Source organism: Macaca thibetana, chromosome 10 (assembly GCF_024542745.1).
Source record: "Macaca thibetana thibetana isolate TM-01 chromosome 10, ASM2454274v1, whole genome shotgun sequence".
NCBI lineage: Eukaryota > Metazoa > Chordata > Mammalia > Primates > Cercopithecidae > Macaca > Macaca thibetana.
Window position 1 is genome coordinate 64223797 of NC_065587.1, and position 21775 is coordinate 64245571.

Below are 21775 nucleotides of genomic sequence, written 5' to 3' on the forward strand. Positions count from 1 at the left end.
TTTGGGAGGCCGCACTTTGGGCGGATCACGAGGTCAGGAGATCGAGTCGAGACCATCCTGGCTAACACGGTGAAACCCCGTCTCTACTAAAATACAAAAAAAAAAAATTAGCCGGGCGAGGTGGCGGGCTCCTGTACTCCCAGCTACTTGGGAGGCTGAGGCAGGAGAATGGCATGAACCCGGGGGGCGGGGCTTGCAGTGAGCTGAGATCCGGCCACTGCACTCCAGCCTGGGCGACAGAGCCAGACTCCGTCTCAAAAAAAAAAAAAAAAAAAAAAAGAAAATGAGTATGGGCAGGGCACAGTGACTCATGCCTGTGATCCCAGCACTTTGGGGGGCTGAGTTGGGTGGATCACTTGAGGTCAGGAATTCGAGACCAGCCTGGGCAACATGGTGAAACCTGGTCTCTGCTAAAAATGCAAAAATTAGCCGGGCTTGGTGGTATATGCCTGTAGTTCCATGTTACTACTCTGGAGGCTCAGACAGGAGAAACATTTATAAAACAAGTCAAGCTGGAGTTGGTCCATAGGGTATATGTAGTTTGCTTACCTTTGCCCTAGAACAATTAGTCTGTATTAAGTTCCCAACTCCATTAAACATTAAACATTATGTAGAAACTTTAATAAGAAGCCCTTTTTAAAGGTTTAATTTTTTGGAGTCTGAGTCTTCCGCTGTTGCCCAGGCTGGAGTGCAGTAGCACACTCTTGGTTCACTGCAGCCTCTACCTCCCAGGTTCTAGTGATTCTTCTACAGCTTCCCTAGCAGCTGGGATTATAGGTGCATGCCGCCACACCTGGCTTTTTTTTTTTTTTTTTTTTTGAGACGGAGTATCACTTTTGTTTCCCAGGCTGGAGTGCAATGGCGTGACCCCAGCTCTCCGCAACTCCCGTCTCCCGGGTTCAAGCGATTCTCCTGCCTCAGCCTGCCAAGTAGCTGGGATTACAGACATTCGCCTCCACGCCCTGCTCATTTTGTATTTTTAATAGAGACAAGGTTTCTCCATGTTGGTCAGGCTGGTCTCGAACTCCTGGCCTCTGGTGATTCGCCCTCCTCAGCCTCCTGAAATGGTGGGATTACAGGCGTGAGCCACCAAGCCCGACCTTATTTTTTGTGTTTTAGTAGAGACGGGGTTTCACTGTGGTGCCCAGGCTGGTCTCGAACTCCTGAGCTCAGGCAGTCTGCCTATATCAGCCTCCCAAAGTGCTGGGATTACAGGTGTGAGCCACCAAGCCCAGTCTAAATGTTTATATTGTTTATTTTTTGCTGACTAATGCTCCTAGAATATCTTATCCGTATCATAGTCCCACTTCATACACGACTACCCCTTTTCTAGAGGCAACCCTTATCTTTTTTTTTAAACATCCTTCCATAGACATTCTGTGGCTTAGCAAATACTAGCAAATAAACTTTGCTTCTTTTTTTTTTTATAATTTTGGTAAAATATACTTAACATTAAAAGGTCCTTCCTTATTTGAGACAGAGTCTCCGTCTGTGACTCTGACTGGAGTGCAACAGCATAATGCAAGCTCACTGTGTAGCGTCCACCTCCTCAACATGCGATCCTCCTGTCTCCCAAAGTGCTGGGATTATAGACCTGAGCCAACCCACCTGGCTGGATGCTCTGTTTTAATTTTTCACTCCTTTTTTTTTTAATGGACAGCTTAATCGGGAGATTGTGTTGCAATTCACTGATTGAAAGTAAACTTAATGGTTTTTAGTTAGTACCGTTCACAGAATTGTGCAGTTAACGCCCAATTCATTGTATATCGCCAAATTCATTGGAATAACTTTTAGTTACTCCATTTTTACAATTCTGCCTGATATAATTGGAAATTACTACTTGGTGTTATTAGCATAGTGGGAAGGAAACATCGATTTTGTTTCTGCCTTCTAAGGGTAATTTACGATGGATTTCTGGTTTTCATGGTTTAGTATTGATGTAAAAGATAATCTTAGTTTAAAATCATGCCGGGCGCGGTGGCTCAAGCCTGTAATCCCAGCACTTTGGGAGGCCGAGACGGGCGGATCACGAGGTCAGGAGATCGAGACCATCCTGGCGAACACGGTGAAACCCCGTCTCTACTAAAAAATACAAAAAACTAGCCGGGTGAGGTGGCGGGCGCCTATAGTCCCAGCTACTCAGGAGGCTGAGGCAGGAGAATGGCATAAACCCAGGAGGCAGAGCTTGCAGTGAGCTGAGATCCGGCCACTGCACTCCAGCCTGGGCCACAAAGCGAGACTCCGTCTCAAAAAAATAAATAAATAAAATAAAATAAAATCATGGTTTTTTTTCCTACTCCCTCTGCGCCCCAATGCATAATTTCTTGCTTGGGAAGTTTCTAGAGTTTGTTGTTTTTTTTTTTGTTTTTTGTTTTTTGTTTTTTTTTTTTGAGACGGAGTCTGGCTCTGTGGCCCGGGCTAGAGTGCAGTGGCCGGACCTCAGCTCACTGCAAGCTCCGCCCCCCGGGTTTACGCCATTCTCCTGCCTCAGCCTCCCGAGTAGCTAGGACTACAGGCGCCCGCCGCCTCGCCCGGCTAGTTTTTTGTATTTTTTAGTAGAGACGGGGTTTCACCGTGTTAGCCAGGATGGTCTCGATCTCCTGACCTCGTGATCCGCCCGTCTCGGCCTCTCAAAGTGCTGGGATTACAGGCTTGAGCCACCGCGCCCGGCCAGAGTTTGGTTTTTTTGAGACCAAGTCTCACTCTGTTGCCCAATCTGGAGTACAGTGGCATGCTCTGGGCTTGTTGCAGCCTCTGCCTCTCGGGTTCAAGCGATTCTCCTGCTTCAGCATTCTGAGTAGCTGGGCGTACAGGCATGCGCCACTAAGCCCAGACAATTTTTGTATTTTTGTTGGAGACCTGATTTCGCCATGTTGGTGGAGACATGTTTCACCTGGTCCCAAACTCCTGACCTCAGGTGATTCGCCTCCTTCAGCCTCCCAAAATGCTGGGATTACAGGTGCCAGCCACCACGCCCAGCCTAATTTTTTTCATTTTATAAATATAAAATTATAGTTTCTAGACTTCAAAAAGACTTCTTGGTGATGAGGTTTTGTGATGAGGATGAGGAGACTGGTAGATTTTTAAAACCATGTCTCAGAGAATAAAGTAGTTTTGTACTCTGCTTTTGAGTTAATAGTAATTATGCTTTTCAATTATAGATTGAAAGTATCCAGCTGATGATGGACAGTGAAACTGGTCGATCCAAGGGATATGGATTTATTACAGTAAGTATTTACCATAATTACATTACTTAGGTTTTTTTTTCTTTTAACTGTATTTGCTGTGTTGCTCAGATCAGTCTCTAGTTCTTGGCCTTAAGTGATGTCCTACCTTAGCCTTCCAAATTGCTGGGATTTACAGGACTGAGCCTCTGTGTCTGATCAAAAAAATTTTTTTTCACAGCAAAGTTTAATATGCCCTTGTAACAAAAGGCAGGCACAGCTCACACATGAATGTGAAAACCAAATTATCACACTTAGGAACTCCTAAAATTTTTTGATCTAAGTTGCATAGTAAAAGTACAATAAAAGTACAATAATAGTTAATAATGGTGGGGAAGGCAGCATGTTTAATATTTTCAAGTGATTTAAATTAGTTGTTGTGGCTGGGCGCGGTGGCTCACGCCTGTAATCCCAGCACTTTGGGAGGCCGAGGCGGGTGGATCACCTGAGGTTAGAAGTTCGAGACCAGCATGGCCAGCATGGCAAAACCCTATCTCTACTAAAAAGTACAAAAAGTAGCCAGACATGGTGATGGGTGCCTGTAATCCCAGCTACTTAGGAGGCTGAGGCAGGAGGGTCACTTGAATCTGGGAGGCGGAGGTTGCAGTGAGCCGAGATCGCACCACTGCACTCCAGCCTGGAGGACAAGAGTGAGACTCTGTCTCAAAAGAAATTTTCGCACAGTTGCTACTTTTTAGTAAGCAGCGGTTACCATTTATTATATAATGAAAGTTTTTTAAACGATGTGTTAGTCCATTGTGTGTTCCTATAAAGTAATACTCAAGACTGGATAATTTATAAAGAAAAATTATAAAGACGAGTCTCACTATGTTGGTTAGGTTGGTGTCAAAACTCCTGGGCTTAAGTGTTCTCCCACTTTAGCCTTTCAAAGTGCTGGGATTATATGCATGAAGCTCTGCTTGTGGCTTTAATTTTTAATTAATTAACTTGTTTTTTCATGAGCTAGAGTCTCGCTTTGTTGCCCAGGCTGTAGTGCAGTTGAGACCAGCCTGGCCAACATGGCAAAACCCCATCTCTACTAAAAATACAAAAATTAGCTGGGCATGGTGGTGCTTGACTGTAATCCCAGCTACTCGTGAGGCAAGGCAGGAGGATTGCTTAAACTCAGGATGTGGAGATTGCAGTGAGCCAAGATTGTGCTATTGTGCTCCAGTGCTCCAGCCTGGGCAACAGAGTAAGACTATGCCTCGAGAGAAAATAAAACTAAAAATAAATAGATATAAAATAATTTAAGAAAATAGGTTTATTACGTTCTGCAGGCCATATAAACATGACACTAAGAGCTGCTCAGATTCTGTGGTGGCCTCAGGAAGCTGTTAATCGTGCTTCACAAAGCCTTTACTTGTGGTTATAGCTTGGAGGAGCAGGTGTGTCACTTGGAGAAAGGGAGAAGGAGAGAGGAAGACGTCCTGTGAAGTAACAGAGCAAGAACCCTTGCCCATTAGCAGGGGGAGTGCACCAAGCCATTCATGAGGGATCTGCCTTTTCATACTTTTTGTCAAGTCACACCTTCCACAGTGGGGATCCCATTTCAACATGAGATTTAGAGGGGACAAGGATCCAAACTATATTACTGTGTTCCTATTATCCTTTACTATATCCTATATATACATATATATAGGATGTATATATATGGTCAGCCAGATAGTCATGTAGTTGAATGTTTTATACTTTCATCTTTGATAACCTTTTGAGACATTGTTAACAGTTAAATAAACGAAGGTCTGTTAACAATTCTTTTTTACTTAAGATCCTTTTTTTAATGTACATACCTCACAACCAAGACTAGAATTGTCTTATCAAAAATGATTTTGGGCTGTGTGTGGTGGCTCATGCCTGTAATCCCAGCACTTTGGGAGGCCAAGGGGGTGGATCACCTGAGGTCAGGAGATTGAGACCATCCTGGCCAACATGGTGCAACCCAGTCTCTACTAAAAATACAAAAAATTAGCGGGGCATGGTGGTGGGTGCCTGTAATCCTAGCAACTAGGGAGGGTGAGGAAGAATTGCCTAAATCCGGGAGGCAGAGGTTGCAGTGTGCTGAGATGGCGCCACTGCCCTCCAGCCTGGGTGACAGAGCAAGAATCTTGTCTCAAAAATTTTTTTTAAAAAAGTGTTTTTGGCTAGCCATGGCTGCCCTGTCTTAGTAGGGTTATGAGGTGACAGTTGAAGTAATGGTAAGAAGATTTAAGAAGATATGCCTTTTACTTTTAAAAGCAAAGTGTTTTTGTGTATTAACATCTCATTATGAAACTCATACATGATGGTACTTTTTTCAGATGTGTGAGCTCTGTAATCTTTTAAGGTCCTGGAAACAGTGTTTTTTTTTTTTTTTTTTTTTTTTTTTGAGACGGAGTATCGCTCAGTCGCCCAGGCTGGAGTGCAGTGGCGTGATCTCGGCTCACTGCAAGCTCCGCCTCCTGGGTTCATGCCATTCTCCTGCCTCAGCCTCCCAAGGAGCTGGGACTACAGGCGCCCGCCGCCTTGCCTGGCTAATTTTTTGCATTTTTAGTAGAGACGGGGTTTCACCATGTTAGCCAGGATGGTCTCGATCTCTTGACCTCGTGATCCGCCCGCCTTGGCCTCCCGAAGTGCTGGTATTACAGGCGTGAGCCACCGCATCCGGCCTGGAAACAGTATTTTTTAAAGTACATTATGTATCTCTGTCAGGAAATTAAAAGTGTTGACTTATATCTACATTTCAATAAAATGTAAGCCTGTTCCTGTGTTGATAGCGAATCTGTTTAATTTGTCATTGGGCTGTTACCTACCTCAGTGAACTGGTGAAAGGAGAAAATTATGAAACATAGCTCACCAATTTTATTTTTTTATTCTAGTAACTTTAGTGTGGATATTTTCCACCTTTTTTCCTCCAAATAAGCCATTGTGGGTATATGTGTAAATCAGAATTTTATATATATGTAATTACATCAAGTTAAGCATTTAATTGCTTATATAAAAGTAGTGTTTTATATGTGAGGATTATATTGACTTTCGTCAGTGGGCACATTTTTATTAGAAAAGTACTAAATTCTACCTCAGATGTTCTGCCTGCCTCGGCCTCCCAAAGTGCTGAGATTACAGGTGGGAGCCATTGCACCCAGCCAGTTCTCACATTTTCTAACCACGATCCCATGTTCTCAAATACAAAGCTGTCATTACTGGTAATATCTTCTATGTAAACTACCGCATCAACAAGCCTAATTTAATTTGCTTGTGTCGTCTTCATGTGTGTTATGTTTGCTACTTACCAGTTGAAAATTCTACCTTAGTATTCAGGAGTAATTATTGAATATACTAAAAATAAATTTGTATTTTAAAGTATAGTTTATATTTTAAAAACTAAAACACTGTCTCCTGTCCCCGCCTTCCCCATCGTATAGTTTTCTGATTCAGAATGTGCCAAAAAGGCTTTGGAACAACTTAATGGATTTGAACTAGCAGGAAGGCCAATGAAAGTTGGTCATGTTACTGAACGTACTGATGCTTCGAGTGCTAGTTCATTTTTGGACAGTGATGAACTGGAAAGGACTGGAATTGATTTGGGAACAACTGGTCGTCTTCAGTTAATGGCAAGACTTGCAGAGGGTAAGTGTTCCTTGCTACTACGAATGATTTACTGTAGGTATTGTAATGGAAGAGAAAGGTAGCCATGCAAACTAAGAAGTGGAAAAAGATTTTATCTTATTTTGTAGTTGGTGTTATCCTTGGGCACACTGCATGTTATTTTATAGATGATGTGCCTTGTATTAATGTGTGGAAATCTATATTAACGTGTTTTGAACGCCACAGCATAATTTGCAAGACTTCCTTTATGTAGTGTTTACATGTCATACTTAGGATATTACAAGTTTTTCTTTTTGTAATTTCTTATTTTTTGATGCAAGGTCTAGCTCTGTTGCCCAATTTGGAGTGCAGTTGTGCGATTCTGGCTCACTGCAACCTCTGCCTCTTTGGCTGAAGTCCTCCCACCCTAACCTCTAAATAGCTGGGACTAACAGTAGTAAACCACCACCACCGTGCCTGGCTAATTTCTGTTTTGTTGTTGTTGTTGTTGTTGTTGTGGCTAATTTGTTTTTTGTTGTTGTTGTTGTAGCTAATTTCTGTTTTTTGTTGTTGTTGTTGTTGGTTGGTTGTTTTTTTGTTTTTTTTTTTTTTTTTTTTTTTGAGACAGAGTCTCACTGTGTCGCCCAGGCTGGAGTGCAGTGGTGCTATCTCGGCTCACTGCAAGCTCCGCCTCCCGGATTCATGCCATTCTCCTGCCTCAGCCTCCTGAGTAGCTGGGACTACGGGCACCCGCCACCGCGCCCGGCTAATTTTTTGTATTTTTAGTAGAGACGGGGTTTCACCGTGGTCTCGATCTCCTGACCTTGTGATCCGCCCGCCTCGGCCTCCCAAAGTGCTGGGATTACAGGCGTGAGCCACCACGCCCGGCCTCGTTGGTTATTTTTAAGACATGGGGTTACTGCCTGGTGCAGTGGCTCACAACTGTAATCCCAGCACTTTGGGAGGCCGTGGCAGGTGGATTGCCTGAGGTCAGGAGTTTGAGATCAGCCTGACCAGCATGGAGAAACCCTGTCTCCACTAAAAATACAAAATTAAGTGGGCATGGTGGCGCACGCCTGTAATCTCAGCTACTCAGGAGCCTGAGGCAGGAGAATCACTTGAACCTGGGAGGGGGAGGTTGCAGTGAGCTGGGACTGCGCCATTGCACTCCAGCCTGTGCAACAAGAGTGATAGTCCATCTCAAAAAATATATATATATAGAGAGAGAGAGATGGAGTTTCACAGTTGTTGCCCAGGTTGATCCCTATCTCTGTTTAAGTGAACCACCTCCCTGAGTGCTAGCTAAGATAACAGGCATAAACCACCACACTCGGCCCTCCTTGCAGTTTGTTTTAGTGAAGTGATCATGATATTAACCACCCAGGAAACTTCGTTTCTCTGCTCTCAACATAGTAAGAACTTTAAGACTATTCTTTTACAGGTACAGGTTTGCAGATTCCACCAGCAGCACAGCAAGCTCTACAGATGAGTGGCTCTTTGGCATTTGGTGCTGTGGCAGGTAGGAATTGAATCTTTTCTAATTTTAAATCATTGTTTTTTCATCTAATTCGAAAATTTTCCAAATTTTTACATTCAAAAGGACTTACTGAGAATTCAATTCATCAAGTACTTATAACCTGTTAGTTTCTAGTCTTCTATTTAAGGAAGTGGAGATGTAGGCTAGAATTAACCATGCATCAAAATGAGCTGTCAGGACAATTTTAAACCCTGCACCCCAGTTTTTAGTTGAAACTCATTGACATAATATATTTTAAATTAAATTAAGTGATATATTTTAAAATATATCACTTTTGTTGAATACTACAAGGTCTATATTGTTTGATCGAAAAAATATTTGTTGTAATATTCGAATTCAGAAAATACCAGAGGCTATTTAAAAAAGCTTTACTTAAAACTATTGTAGTAGTAAGAGTGTAAAGACAGTTATTTTTTTTAATAGTACATACAAATTTAAGATCATGAATTGGGAGATGGAGATTTTGGACACAACAGGAAAAGAAGGGTGAATTGACATTTTTATAATTGTGTAAAAAGGGATTTAGTTTATAAAACACTCATTCCCCCGCGCGCCTCTCCCCACCTTTTTAAATTTATTTTTTATTATTTTTTTTATGACAGTTGACTTGCTCTGTTGCCCAGGCTGGAGTGCAGTGGTGCAGTCTCGGCTCACTGCAACCTCCACCTCTTGGGTTCAAGCAATTCTTGTGCCTCAGCCTCCCGAGTAGCAGGGATATTTTTAGTAGAGATGGGGTTTCACCATGTTGGCCAGGCTGGTCTTGAACGCCTTACCTCAAGTGATCTGCCCGCCTTGGCCTCCCAAAGTGCTGGGATTACAGATGTGAGCCACTGCGTTGGGCCCTCATGCCTTAATTACCTGTAACTTCTACATTGACCCAAATCTAGGAGATAGGATAGGATTTAATTTTGAAATGTCAAAGACATGCCTTTAGAACATTATAAGAGGAACCTTGTAGTGTAGAGACCCGCCTGCCTCAGCCTCCAAAATCCTGGGCTACAGGCATGAGCAGCCTTACCTGGCTGGTCCTTTGACCTTATATACGAAGTGAGACTGTAACTCAGAAGATATATTTTAGACCCTGGTAGTACTGCATCTGAATGTATGGAGAGGTCCTGTGGTTGCTTCATGACTTTCTTCAAAATTGAAGGCTCAATATTCAATTAAAGTAGAAGATCATTTCTGTTTTTACATTTATTTTTTCACTGCTTTGCCTTCTTAGTGGATGTTCTTAAGTGTGTGAGTACCTTTAGAAAACCTGCCTTTGGTTTCATTTCCTTTCTATCAAATTGTATGACTTATCTTGAAATTTGACAAGCAGTTACTCCCTAGAATTTCTGACAACGATGCCAGTTTATACTTATAAGAAGAATCAACCAGTAAGGCATTTGTGTATTTAGCAGTCATTTGATCCCTCCTTAAGTTATTCCATTGGATTAATACATATTTTGAGTTTATAGTGTTAGCTATTTGATCCTTTATAGTGAATAATTGTCGATTGCTACTTGCTCTAATTGATACTAAATTCATTACTTAGAGAATTATACCCTATTATTGCAGTTTAAAAGTTTGTTTTTTTTTTTTAAACCAGAAAACTGTTTACCTATTTTGCTTCCCGTTGTTCATATTGTTCTTTGACAATTCAGAAAATTTTTAGTTCCTGTTCTAGGTATTCCACTAAAGGGTGGTGAAAGATTTGTTCCAGCCTTCAGGGAATTGATACAGTGACAAAAAGGGGTCATTTATAGACAATTACTGTTACACCCTGGATGCTGTATCAGATACCTTCATTTGCTCTGAATATCTTCAGTTAACTGAAGATTATCCTCTGTTAAATACCAGTTCTATCGTCAGCCATTATTTCTTTTATTATGTATGACTGTGCCTCTTGGGTTCTTTCTTATCATGTAGTTTATATTAAGATTGTTTGAATGTAGGCAGCTAAAATCCTAAAACTCCATATGGATTCCTGATAATAGTCCCTACCCTTTGTCTATGTATCTTGTTATATTCTCTTTTTTAGTGCTGGTGGTAGAGATGATTTTAAAGATCATTCTGTTTTTTTAGACTTACTATAAATTTCTTCTGCATTAAATAACACTCATGTTTTAGGTGAATATCTGTGTAACTGGATGTTTTTCTCCAGATGGTGGTCATTAAAATACTACATATAACCTGTTGAAATAAAATTGTTGAGTGTTCACTGTGTTTGAGGCCCTTGTCCCCTAAGTCTTTTAAAGCTATTGGGTGAAACCAGGGGTGGATCATCACTATATCCACATTATTTTATTCTGCCAGTTTGATAGGCCCTTTCTAAGATAGGTTAGAGTCTTTATCTTTATGAAACCCATGCTTTATTTTTTACTTTGTCCAAATGATATGACAAATCATTTTTGAAATTAAGATTGGGTTGATAGACAAAATAGCATGGATTTCTGATATCTATACATTTTTTCCCATTTTAGGAAAAAAAAGACAAATTGTGTTATTATTTAAAGTTTACTGACACTGTTCACATGGTCATGTCTTCAAGTTCCTTCAGTATACACCAGTTACATTTCTTCAGCTCCCTGAGATGCCAATTTTGAGCACCTGGGACCCAGGTATTTTATCCTGATACAACTTGGGCTGCACATCCCGGTACTTTTTCGCCCATGTTTTATGATCATTTTCTCTCCCCAGCAAGAAACCCGTATGTGTGGTAATAAAGTGTTGAAATTGAATCAGATTTTATTGAAAATCAGGTTACTGAATCAAAATTTTGATGATACATATTTCTATCAAAAGAACTTCAGGAGAGCATTATAGCACCGTGGCAGACTTAATCTTCAGACTTGCCACTGTTGCACTCTGTAGCAGCTTTAAGATGGCGTCCACTGTAGAAATCTTAACAATCTTAACGATTATATGAGAAAATATATTGGTCACATCCCTCTTATTTTTAATACTGATTGATTTTCCTAAACTTCATAGCTTGTAAGAAAACTCCAGAAATTTTTATGCCTGCCTTGCTAAATTTTTACACTAGGCCAGGAAATCATTAATAAAGTTGACCCATTATGGGCTAGATTTGACAAGTTAAATCTTTGAAAAGTCCTTAAAAAATAATATATACATACTTTTGGAATGGTATGTTTCCCAATGGTGATGTTCTTCCTAAATTGGGAAATAATTGAAACTGTTACAGCTTTTTTATGTGCACTATTTACAATTTTACAATATCCTTTTAAAGTGTTAAGTACTATGGCCTCTAAGAATATAAATACTTGTATTTCCCAAGTACTTGGAATTGAATTCTCAAGATCAGGGTTTTTCAGTCATTTTCTGACCGGTGTGCTTCCCTTTCCCCATTTCCCATTATTCCCAGCTGTATAGTAGTGTAGTGGAATTCACTTGAGATATGGAAGAGTAGTTTAGTCTAGGAAGAGAGAGGGAAAAGTAAGTTTCCCAGGATAATAGGGGGAAAAAAAAGGCCCCAAAGCCTTGTCAATGAGGAATGGGGAAGGAGGTTTTGCTGCCAGGTTTTACTAAGTACATTTCAATAAACCCTGCTGTTGTAGTCCTCTTTTATTAATGCTTTCCTGACATTTACCCTGTTAGTTGAGGCTCTTCATTGTTCCTGCACTGAGCTGTAGAATTCTCTTTTGTTATAGATTTGCAAACAAGACTTTCCCAGCAGACTGAAGGTGAGTTGAAGTGTTTCTATTTTTTATTTTTGTCTTTGGAATAGAATTAAATGTAGTAAGACAGTTTTCTGTATTTATTGTCATATTTTTATACCAGTAATTTGGACTGAATTTTGACACAATGGCACATAGTGGTATATTCATAGTAATCTGTCTATATTTCAGAAGACCTAACCCAAATTAATGGACTTAAAAAAAAATCAAAATAACATTTTTTTTTTTTTTTTGCTTTAGTTTGCTTAAAATTTTCAGCTTTGTTTTTGTTTTATGCCTGTGTGTTCTGAGTGTTGATAAGTTGCATATAGAAGTCAGGAAATAAAGTATTTTCTTGTTAACGAGTAGGCAAGTATTTTAGAACGTGGAATCTGGAAGTTGTCTCAGTATAAAATTACGAATCATGCTGTAAAACTCACCTTTTTTTGCTTAAGACATAGTACTCAGTGATTTATTTAAGCCAGTACCAAGCAATAAGAGGTTTATCCAAACTTAAATTGCAAGCATATTTCAGAGAAACCATTCATTAAGTAGGCTATGATTTCTTGTTTTTAGTTATCACTAAATCTCTGTTGCTTGACATGAGCATTTTGCTGTTAAGTTCTGTATCTTTTGTAGGAGTATGCTTAATGTTTAGGGAAATGATTATGAGAAAGATATGTCATGTTCCATCATAGACAATAATTAAATTTTTTCACAAACAAGATGCTTCTACTCAGTGCTGTTTTGTTAAGAGATTTTAAAAAGATTTTCCCAGATTTACTGTGTTCTGCATTGATCTAGGTTGAACGTGAATATTTGTATAGTACATTTTCTTAATATTTTTTAGTATTCATGGTATATAATCATACTAAACTTGAGAAACTGGAAGAATCAAGCCTTCCTCAGTTGTGTTTAGACTTTCTAGTTTTTTCAAGGATACTTCCATATATTCTGTAAGCTATTCAGTGATTTTCATTTTTGCATAGTTATAATACACTCTCGAATCTAACTTTTCCAGTAGAATTTGATGTTACATTAAAATTTTGTTTAAAATAAAACTTTATAAAAGAAAAAAATACTTGTATGTTACAGAGAAGCTAAAGTACTTGTAATGCTACCAGAAAGTCATCATTTTATGATATATTTTATGCACAGCCCTAATTTCTCGGTGTAATAGTTCTGATACTTTAAGTGATCGTTTATTTTAATTACCGTAATTTCTAATGCACTGTTTTATCCTTAGCTTTGTTGTTATTATGTTTTGGAATGAAATTTGGTCAGATAATATGATTACGGTGAGTTCTGTAACAGCTACTGGTAATATTTTTGTAAATCACGTGAAAGCATTGGAGCAACTGTCTTGGAAAATGCTCTTTAAACTTCAAACCCCAGTATGTTTTGGTAGTAGTGGATATTACACATATATGCTGCTCTTTTCAGTGTTCTTTTATTGTGCTAAAGCATCATTTTTAAAACATTTATTAATAAGATTTATTTTTCTTAATAGGATTGTTATAATAGGATTTATTTTTCTAGGACATTGTCTTTAAACACTTGGATGATTTTTATATGTCTTTTAATTCTTTTATAATTACAGTTTGTAGATTTAAAAAACTTCATGGGCAGAAAGCTGAGAGATAGGAAAGGATATAGATTTATTTGGCATTTCACAAGGATTTTGTTTTATCCCTTCTTATTCGGGTATTGAGATTTTGTCTAATCGAATTGATTTTGATAACACGTAAAGTTTAATTTCCCTGTTAAAAATAGGATTCTGAATGTCTGTTTCAAGTATTAGGTTACCTCAGTTTTCTGGCACCTAAAAGCTACTGATACATACTTTAGTAGCAGTATTAAATAAAGTAAAATACTCCAGTGACATCCTAGTTACATGCTTGGGGTGGGTTTTTGGTTTCCTTTAAGTATTTATGAGGGATACTTTCATGCATTTTCCATGAAACTAATTTTTCTCTCTCTTTTTTTAGCTTCAGCTTTAGCTGCAGCTGCCTCTGTTCAGCCACTTGCAACACAATGTTTTCAACTCTCTAACATGTTTAACCCTCAAACGTAAGTAATGGACTTTATTCTTGATATTTCCTATCAAAGTGTTAATAGAGTTGTTTTGAAAAGATATTTTCCATGTATTTCTCTCTCTCTTTTTTTTTTTTTTTTTAAGATGTAGTTTCGCTCTTGTTGCCCAGGCAGGAGTGCAATGGCACGATCTTGGCTTACTGCAACCTCCGCCTCCCGGGTTCAAGCAGTTCTCCTGCCTCAGCCTCCCGAGTGGCTGGGATTACAGGCATGCGCCACGACACCCGGCTAATTTTGTAGTTTTAGTAGAGACGGGGTTTCACCATGTTGGTCAGACCAGTCTCAAACTCCCAACCTGATGTGATCCGCCCACCTCTGTCTCCCAAAGTGCTGGGATTACAGGCGTGAGTCACTGCGCCCGGCCTGGTATTTCCATATTTCATTTGAAACTGCATAGTTTTGATCCTTTTAAAATAATTTTTCAGACAGGCGTGGAAACTATGCCTAGCTAGTGATTAGGATACTAATAACTGTTAGCATTAGAATGCTAGTAACTATGCCCAGCTAGTGATTAGAATGCTATTTTTTAACTCTTCTCATTGGTTTTAAATATCGTATTTATATTATAGTACATCCAATCAAAATGTAGATTTGTTTCGATTTCGATAAGTTACATTTCATATAATGACAGTTGTATGACTGTTTCATTCAAAGAGTCTTGAATTCTTTTGTTTTCCCAGTACCAAATTTATCTGTAAAATGGTGATAAACTTTTGTAGTAAGTATCGTTTAATAGATAGCATTGAAGTAATAACTTTTTTTGTTGGAGCCATAGTCTCACTCCAGGTTGGAGTGCAGTGGCGCCACTGGCTTTATCTCAGCTCAGTGCAACCTCCATCTCCCAGGTTCAAGCAATTCTCATGCCTTCCAAGTAGCTGGGATTACAGGTGCACACCACCACGCCCAACTACTTTTGTGTTTTCAGTAGAGACAGGGTTTTCCCATGTCGGCCAGGCTGGTCTCGAACTCCTGACCTTAAGTGATCTGCTCGCTTCAGCCTCTGAAAGTGCTGGGATTACAGGCATGTGTCATGATGCCTGGCTGATTTTTATATCTTTATAGTAGAGATACGGTTTTGCCATGTTGGCCAGGCTGGTCTTGAACTCCTGACCTCAAGTGATATGCCAGCCTCAGCCTCCCAAAGTGCTGGAATTACAGGCATGAGCTGCTGTGCCTGGCCCATTTAACTATTTAAAAGTCACTTGCAGGTTATGCGGAGTCATAAAATTAGGTTGGGATCAATGTTTTCTATCTTATTTGGCTTTGATTTTCCCCAGAGCCCTATACCTTTTAACTTTTTTTTTTTGAGACGGAGTCACCTAGGCTGGAGTGCAGGGATTTGATATTGGCTCACTGCAACCTCTGCCTCCTGGGCTCAAGCGATTATCCTGCCTCAGCCTCCAGAATAGCAGGGATTACAGGCACCTGCTACCACTCCTGGCTAATTTTTGTATTTTCAGTAGAGACTGGATTTCTCCATGATGGCCAGGCTGGTCTCAAACTCCTGACCTCTGGTGATCTGCCCACCTTGGCCTCCCAAAGTGCTGGGATTACAGGCATGAGTCACCATGCCCGGCCTCATTGAAAATTTATTTTTCAATACCAGACTGCAGTATTCTTTGGGAAAGAGACATTCTGTCAGTGTGCTTTTTTTCCAAAGTATTTTTTTAATTCATAGAATATTTAATTTTTTTGATACATTTGTAAATATATACAGTTTGTTTCAATAGTATTTAAGAGTCCTTAATACTTTCTTACAGAGAAGAAGAAGTTGGATGGGATACAGAGATTAAGGATGATGTGATTGAAGAATGTAATAAACATGGAGGAGTTATTCATATTTATGTTGACAAAAATTCAGCTCAGGTATTTTCATCTTTATAAATGATGTTAGGTTGTTTGTCTTTACTTAATCTTCACACATGTGGTGCATGCTATGGTCACTGTCTTCCATTATAGTTTTTGTGTGTGTGTACCTGAAAGTAGCTTTAATATAGTGGCTAAATAAACCCTTCAAAATAAAAGAAAATCAGTAACAGTTTGATCAGGGTATGAGAGGAGTTTCTAGTAATGCTCTCAAAGCTTGCTGTGAAATCTTGGCATCTTGATTCATTCTTAGGCTGCATATAAATCATAGAGAAAAGATAAAACAGGGCAAGTTTGGGAGCATAAGTCATTTTTCAATGAAATTCTGCGTATACTTACTAGCCAGTGGAACAATTATGGTAAACCATTTTGTGGTTATAGAGCACTAAGTTTCTACAGGCAACTTGAATAAACTTAACTTGGGTCTATTTTGTATACAGCAACATCTTTACCTTTTTTTCATTTTTTTCTGTGTTTTAGGGCAATGTGTATGTGAAGTGCCCATCAATTGCTGCAGCTATTGCTGCTGTCAATGCATTGCATGGCAGGTGGTTTGCTGGTGAGTTTGAATTTATTTTTTTTATTCATTGTTATTAGGACTCTAAAATGAAGACGTTAAACCCAACATGTCTGTTTCTTTCAATAGGTAAAATGATAACAGCAGCGTATGTACCTCTTCCAACTTACCACAACCTGTTTCCTGATTCTATGACAGCAACACAACTACTGGTTCCAAGTAGACGATGAAGGAAGATATAGTCCCTTATGTATATAGCTTTTTTTCTTTCTTGAGAATTCATCTTGAGTTATCTTTTATTTAGATAAAAATAAAGAGGCAAGGATCTACTGTCATTTGTATACAATTTCCTGTTACCTTGAAAAAATAAAAATGTTAACAGGAATGCAGTGTGCTCATTCTCCCTAAATAGTAAATCCCACTGTATACAAAACTGTTCTCTTGTTCTGCCTTTTAAAATGTTCATGTAGAAAATTAATGAACTATAGGAATAGCTCTAGGAGAACAAATGTGCTTTCTGTAAAAAGGCAGACCAGGGATGTAATGTTTTTACTGTTTCAGAAGCCTAACTTTTTACACAGCAGTTACATTTCACATTTCACTAATGTTGATATTTGGCTGATGGTTGAGCAGGTTTCTGAAATACACATCTAGTGTATGGAAATACAAGACAGCTAAAGGGCTGTTTGGTAGCATCTCATTTTGCATTCTGATTAATTGCCAAGAAAGGGAGATTTCAAAATTACAATATTTCTTGATGGTATCTTTTCAATTAATGTATCTGTAAAAGTTTCTTTGTAAATACTATGTGTTCTGGTGTGTCTTAAAATTCCAAACAAAATGATCCCTGCATTTCCTGAAGATGTTTAGTGAGAGTCTGGTAAGCAAAGCAGTCTGAGAAAGAAATAGGAAATGCAGAAATAGGTTTTGTCTGGTTGCATATAATCTTTGCTCTTTTTAAGCTCTGTGAGCTCTGAAATATATTTTTGGGTTACTTCAGTGTGTTTGACAAGACAGCTTGATATTTCTATCAAACAAATGACTTTCATATTGCAACAATCTTTGTAAGAACCACTCAAATAAAAGTCTCTTAAAAAGGCCACAAGAAATCTTCATTTTTCGAATGTTTTAAAGTTACAGAAATTTGAGAATAGAGTATTAGGTTCTTTTAGTTGCAATTCATTACTTGCCATTTGGGAAAATGTGCCAAGTCTGCGGAAACTTGCCCTCACGTTGCCCCCCATGAATTCCTTTATGCCATTATAGTCTAGCCCTGTGTATTTTAGAAGAATGTATCAAAACTGAGGGGTTTACAAAAAAGAAAAGCCAACAGCCAGGCCTTAAAACCTGGGCATTCTTGGTCTCCTGCATTGGGCATATTTGTGAAGAAAAGTTTCACCATTTACAATACATACTTAACAAAATGGCTTAACTTCAAACTGGTTTCCCAAATTGATATATCTGCATATATTACTGCATTAAGGGGTTTTCAGCTTTCATACTAGGTGGAAAGTAAGCCATCACCATTTATACTCAATTCTCTTCAACTGTTTGTATCTTGGTAAATCTTATGAGTAGGCAATGCTGCTCCTAATTTACCTTCAAATACTGATTTCCTTACCTCATTTGTTCAACTTTTTTTTTTTGTTGGCATTGAAGCACAAGTTTTACAGACTTAAGTTTATTTAAAGAGCTTGAGTTTGGGGGAGCATCAGAATTTTTTTTTTTTTTTTTTTTTGAGACGGAGTCTCACACTGTTGCCCAGGCTGGAGTGCAGTGGCGCGATCTCGGCTCACTGCAAGCTCCGCCTCCCGGGTTCCCGCCATTCTCCTGCCTCAGCCTCCTGAGTAGCTGGGACTACAGGCGCCCGCCACCGCGCCCGGCTAATTTTTTGTATTTTTAGTAGAGACGGGGTTTCACTGTGGTCTCGATCTCCTGACCTTGTGATCCGCCCGCCTCGGCCTCCCAAAGTGCTGGGATTACAGGCTTGAGCCACCGCGCCCGGCCCAGAATTTCATACGAGTCATTTTGTTTGACATTCCATTGTTTTGGTGATTTAATTTGAATAGAAACTCCCAAAGTTCAATTTCTTTTTGAGACGGAGTCTTCCTCTTTGGCCCAGGTTGGAGTGCAGTGATGTAATCTCGGCTCCATCTCCCAGGTTCAAGCAATTCTCCCGCCTCAGTCGCCTGAATAGCTGGGACAGGTGTGCACCGTTGTGCCCAGGTAATTTTTGTATTTTTAGCAGAGACGGTTTTTGCCATGTTAGCCAGGCTGGTCTCAAACTGATCTCAAGTGATCCACCTGTCCTGGCCTCCCAAAGTGCTGGGATTACAGGCATGAGCCACCGTGCATGGCCTCATTGAAAATTTCTCAATACTAGACCGCAGTGTTCTTTGGGGCAGAGACATTCTGTCAGTGTGCTCTTTTTCCAAAGTATCCCCTGCTATCAATTTTTTCCTTGAACCAAGTCTTGACAGGAAACAAATCTGCTGTGTCATTGCTTTCTAGAGAACCGGACCAGCAAACATGGCCTTTAGTGGTTAATCTCATCTGTGCCAAAATTTAGTCACTACCACAGAATGAAATTTGGTGTTTAACGTTCAGAGGAAATGTGGTTGGAGTGTAGTAACTTGAATAGTGTTGTGCATGGAAAACAGGTCATTTTGGGTGAAACTTGATGTCCAGTCAGTTCCTGAGTCAGCATCCCACTGGTTTGAAAATCTGTAGCTAATCTGGTAATGTCCTTAATTTCCTCCTGCCTGTCAGTATTCCAAAGTGTTCATTTAGTTTCTTTTATCTTTATAATAACAATGACTACCATTTTTGAAAGTTCTGTTTAAGAAATGCTTAATGGGCAATGCAGGTTAGTAACTCCAAGGTCTGCGTGGCCTAGGCAGGTGAGATGGACAGTTGCCTCACTACAGAAGCTTTTTATCATCAAACTCTAATAAGTTTTGTGGATGGCAAGCTATAGAGATGGTTGATGACTGGTTAGAAAATCATCTGGAATTTAGCCAGCTGAGAAGCTACAGAAGTGGCTGGTGTTTCTAATTTTTTTCACAGTGGAAAAATTGTTTTGCTTTTTCTGATAAAGCCACTAAGTATATCTAAAGAACAACCTCGAGCCGGACATGGTGCCTTAGGCCTGTAATCCCAACACTGGGAGACGGAGGCGGGTGGATCACAAGGTCAAGAGTTCGAGACCAGCCTGGCCAACACAGTGAAACCCCATCTTTACTAAGAATACAAATTTTTTTGTTTTGAGATGGACTCTCGCTCTGTCTCTCAGGCTGGAGTGCAGTGGCTCGATCACAGCTCCCTGCAACCTCTACCTCCTGGGTTCAAGCGATTTTCCTGCCTCAGCCTCCCGAGTAGCTGGGACTACAGACATGTGCCACCACACCCGGCTAAGTTTTTGTATTTTTAGTAGAGATGGAGTGTCACCGTGTTAGCCTGGATGGTCTCCATCTCCTGACCTTGTGATCCGCCCGCCTCGGCCCCCCAAAGTGCTGGGATTACAGGTGTGAGCCACCGCATCCGGCCTAAGAATACAAAATGTAGCTGGGCATGGTGGCGTGTGCCTGTTATCACAGCTACTCAGGAGGCTGAGGGAGGAGAATCGCTTGAATGCAGGAGGCAGAAGTTGCGGTGAGCTGAGATCATGGCACTGCACTCCAGCCTGGGCGACCAAGCAACCAACCAACCTCAGGATGAACAATGCTTTGGAAATAACGCAATGTGTGACCTCGAGGAAATTTTGGCTTATAAATCCGTTTTTTAAAGTAGTTTTTCTCCTTTAAAATGGTGATCGTGGTAAGAAGCACAGAGTTGTACTGAGTAATTAGTTGACTAGTATCTATGGAAAGTACTAGACACTCCCAAGTTTTCCAATTCTGGATTAAGAGAGGCAGGCCTTATGAAAGAGAAAACACTGACTACTCAAAGACTTTCTTTTATTAGTACGTGGGCTGGGATGGATGGGAAGGGATAGATGTAGTGGGCAACCATGGTTAGCATCGGATGCCCATCCCAATGGCCATGAATGTGCCAAACGTGCCGCCACTCTGCATCATGGTTTTCCCAATGCCGCCCATCAGCTCTCGACCCCGCATTCCGATCCTGAGGAGGAAACCAAGATGGGGCTATTTGGTAACAAAAATACCAGAAAGAGTATTAACTGCTCCTTTCCAATTTTTTGCTAACACTAGTCTAGCAACCCCTACATCTCATTTTCCACTTACTGGATATTACCTCTTACTACCTGGGGTAGGTAATGAGAAGGAAAAAGATCCATCTGGGTCTCCAGGGAATTCTGGTGGATGTCATATTAACTGCCTTCAGTTTGTGGAAGGCAGCAGATGCAGTGTAAAATACATAGGCAGAGAAACCAGTTTTTTGGACTGGTGTTGCCTGCAGGTTAAATAAGACCCAATAAAGACATCTATCTTTTAGTTTCTTGTTAATGATTTTGGAGTAAGGTTGGGGTTCAAGAGCCACCTCTGCAATTTACACGTAGTGTGAAGTGTAAAATGGGCATCTCATTATTTACAGGATTTTGAAAACTACAGGATTTAGCACAGTGCTTAACATAGAGTAAGTGCTCGGTAAATGGTAATTTACAATCTGGAGATAGAGCAATAACAGCTCCTAAATGTGAAAATGACTTTCAGAGTGTAAAGTTTGACTGCTTTATCTCTGTTGTATCCTGTATCCAGAATAGTAAAACCGCTGAACAAGTTTCTTTCCTCATGCGCAATTGGAAATAAAAATAAAAGCAACAGTAGTAACCAGTTACTGAGCACTTAATATGTGCCAGATTCTGTGCAAAGTGTGCTGATCGAAGTTTTAGAACTCTATAAGGTAGACGCTGTCTTCATTCTACACTTAAGGAAACCCAGTCTCCAACTTGCCTAAAGTCACCGAACCAGTAAGAAAAGGGCCAGAAAGCAGTTTGACTCTAAAGCTCAAATTCTTAAGCACTGACCCTTCCAACCTGACCTTTCAGATTGAAGGTGGTTTGGAATGAGTCTGGCTCGCGATGGGACAGAGAGGGAAGTCTAAAGGATTAGGAGGCTGTGTTCAGGCTCCAGGCCGAATGGGGTAGGGCCGGAAGATCTGGTTGTTCTACCCAGAGATCACCGCCCGCGCCCCTCACCTGAGACAGGAAAAGGTGCCGAAGAGCGCCCCGGCCGCCATGCCCACGGCGCAACCCATCACGAAGCCCATCTTGACGCGGTCGAAGCAGCTTGGCTGGGACTGTCCGTAGGGACCCACGGCCACCGGCATCTGCGGGGGATAGGAAAGTGTG

General features: G+C 40.2%; 2 protein-coding genes and 1 non-coding gene across 18 annotated transcripts in view; 1 reads left to right on the top strand and 2 right to left on the bottom strand.

Annotated features, from left to right (window-relative positions):
• RBM39 (RNA binding motif protein 39) overlaps positions 1 to 17566 on the top strand; it is a 40212-nt gene extending 22646 nt beyond the window's left edge. For 4 of the 6 annotated variants that reach the window (XM_050807131.1, XM_050807133.1, XM_050807136.1 and 1 more), the window contains 8 exons: positions 3162 to 3227; positions 6629 to 6833; positions 8233 to 8310; positions 11964 to 12014; positions 13976 to 14057; positions 15842 to 15947; positions 16428 to 16506; positions 16594 to 17566. In XM_050807131.1, the coding sequence (XP_050663088.1) occupies positions 3162 to 3227; positions 6629 to 6833; positions 8233 to 8310; positions 11964 to 12014; positions 13976 to 14057; positions 15842 to 15947; positions 16428 to 16506; positions 16594 to 16694 (768 nt within the window). In that variant the 3' untranslated portion in view covers positions 16695 to 17566. The remainder of the gene's footprint in view (positions 1 to 3161; positions 3228 to 6628; positions 6834 to 8232; positions 8311 to 11963; positions 12015 to 13975; positions 14058 to 15841; positions 15948 to 16427; positions 16507 to 16593) is intronic. The other 2 variants (XM_050807132.1, XM_050807134.1) reach the window with 1 other exon arrangement.
• LOC126929951 (small nucleolar RNA U13) lies at positions 3398 to 3497 on the bottom strand. Its single transcript, XR_007717381.1, has one exon. It is a non-coding gene; the product is annotated as a small nucleolar RNA U13 (small nucleolar RNA).
• A 2837-nt stretch (positions 17567 to 20403) lies between the features above and the next one.
• Positions 20404 to 21775, bottom strand: part of LOC126964247 (reactive oxygen species modulator 1) — a 186771-nt gene continuing 185399 nt past the window's right edge. For all 11 annotated transcript variants that reach the window (XM_050807205.1, XM_050807198.1, XM_050807201.1 and 8 more), the window contains 2 exons: positions 21623 to 21753; positions 20404 to 20586 (listed from right to left, as the gene is read on the bottom strand). In XM_050807205.1, coding sequence (XP_050663162.1) covers positions 20478 to 20586; positions 21623 to 21753 — 240 coding nt within the window. In that variant the 3' untranslated portion in view covers positions 20404 to 20477. The remainder of the gene's footprint in view (positions 20587 to 21622; positions 21754 to 21775) is intronic.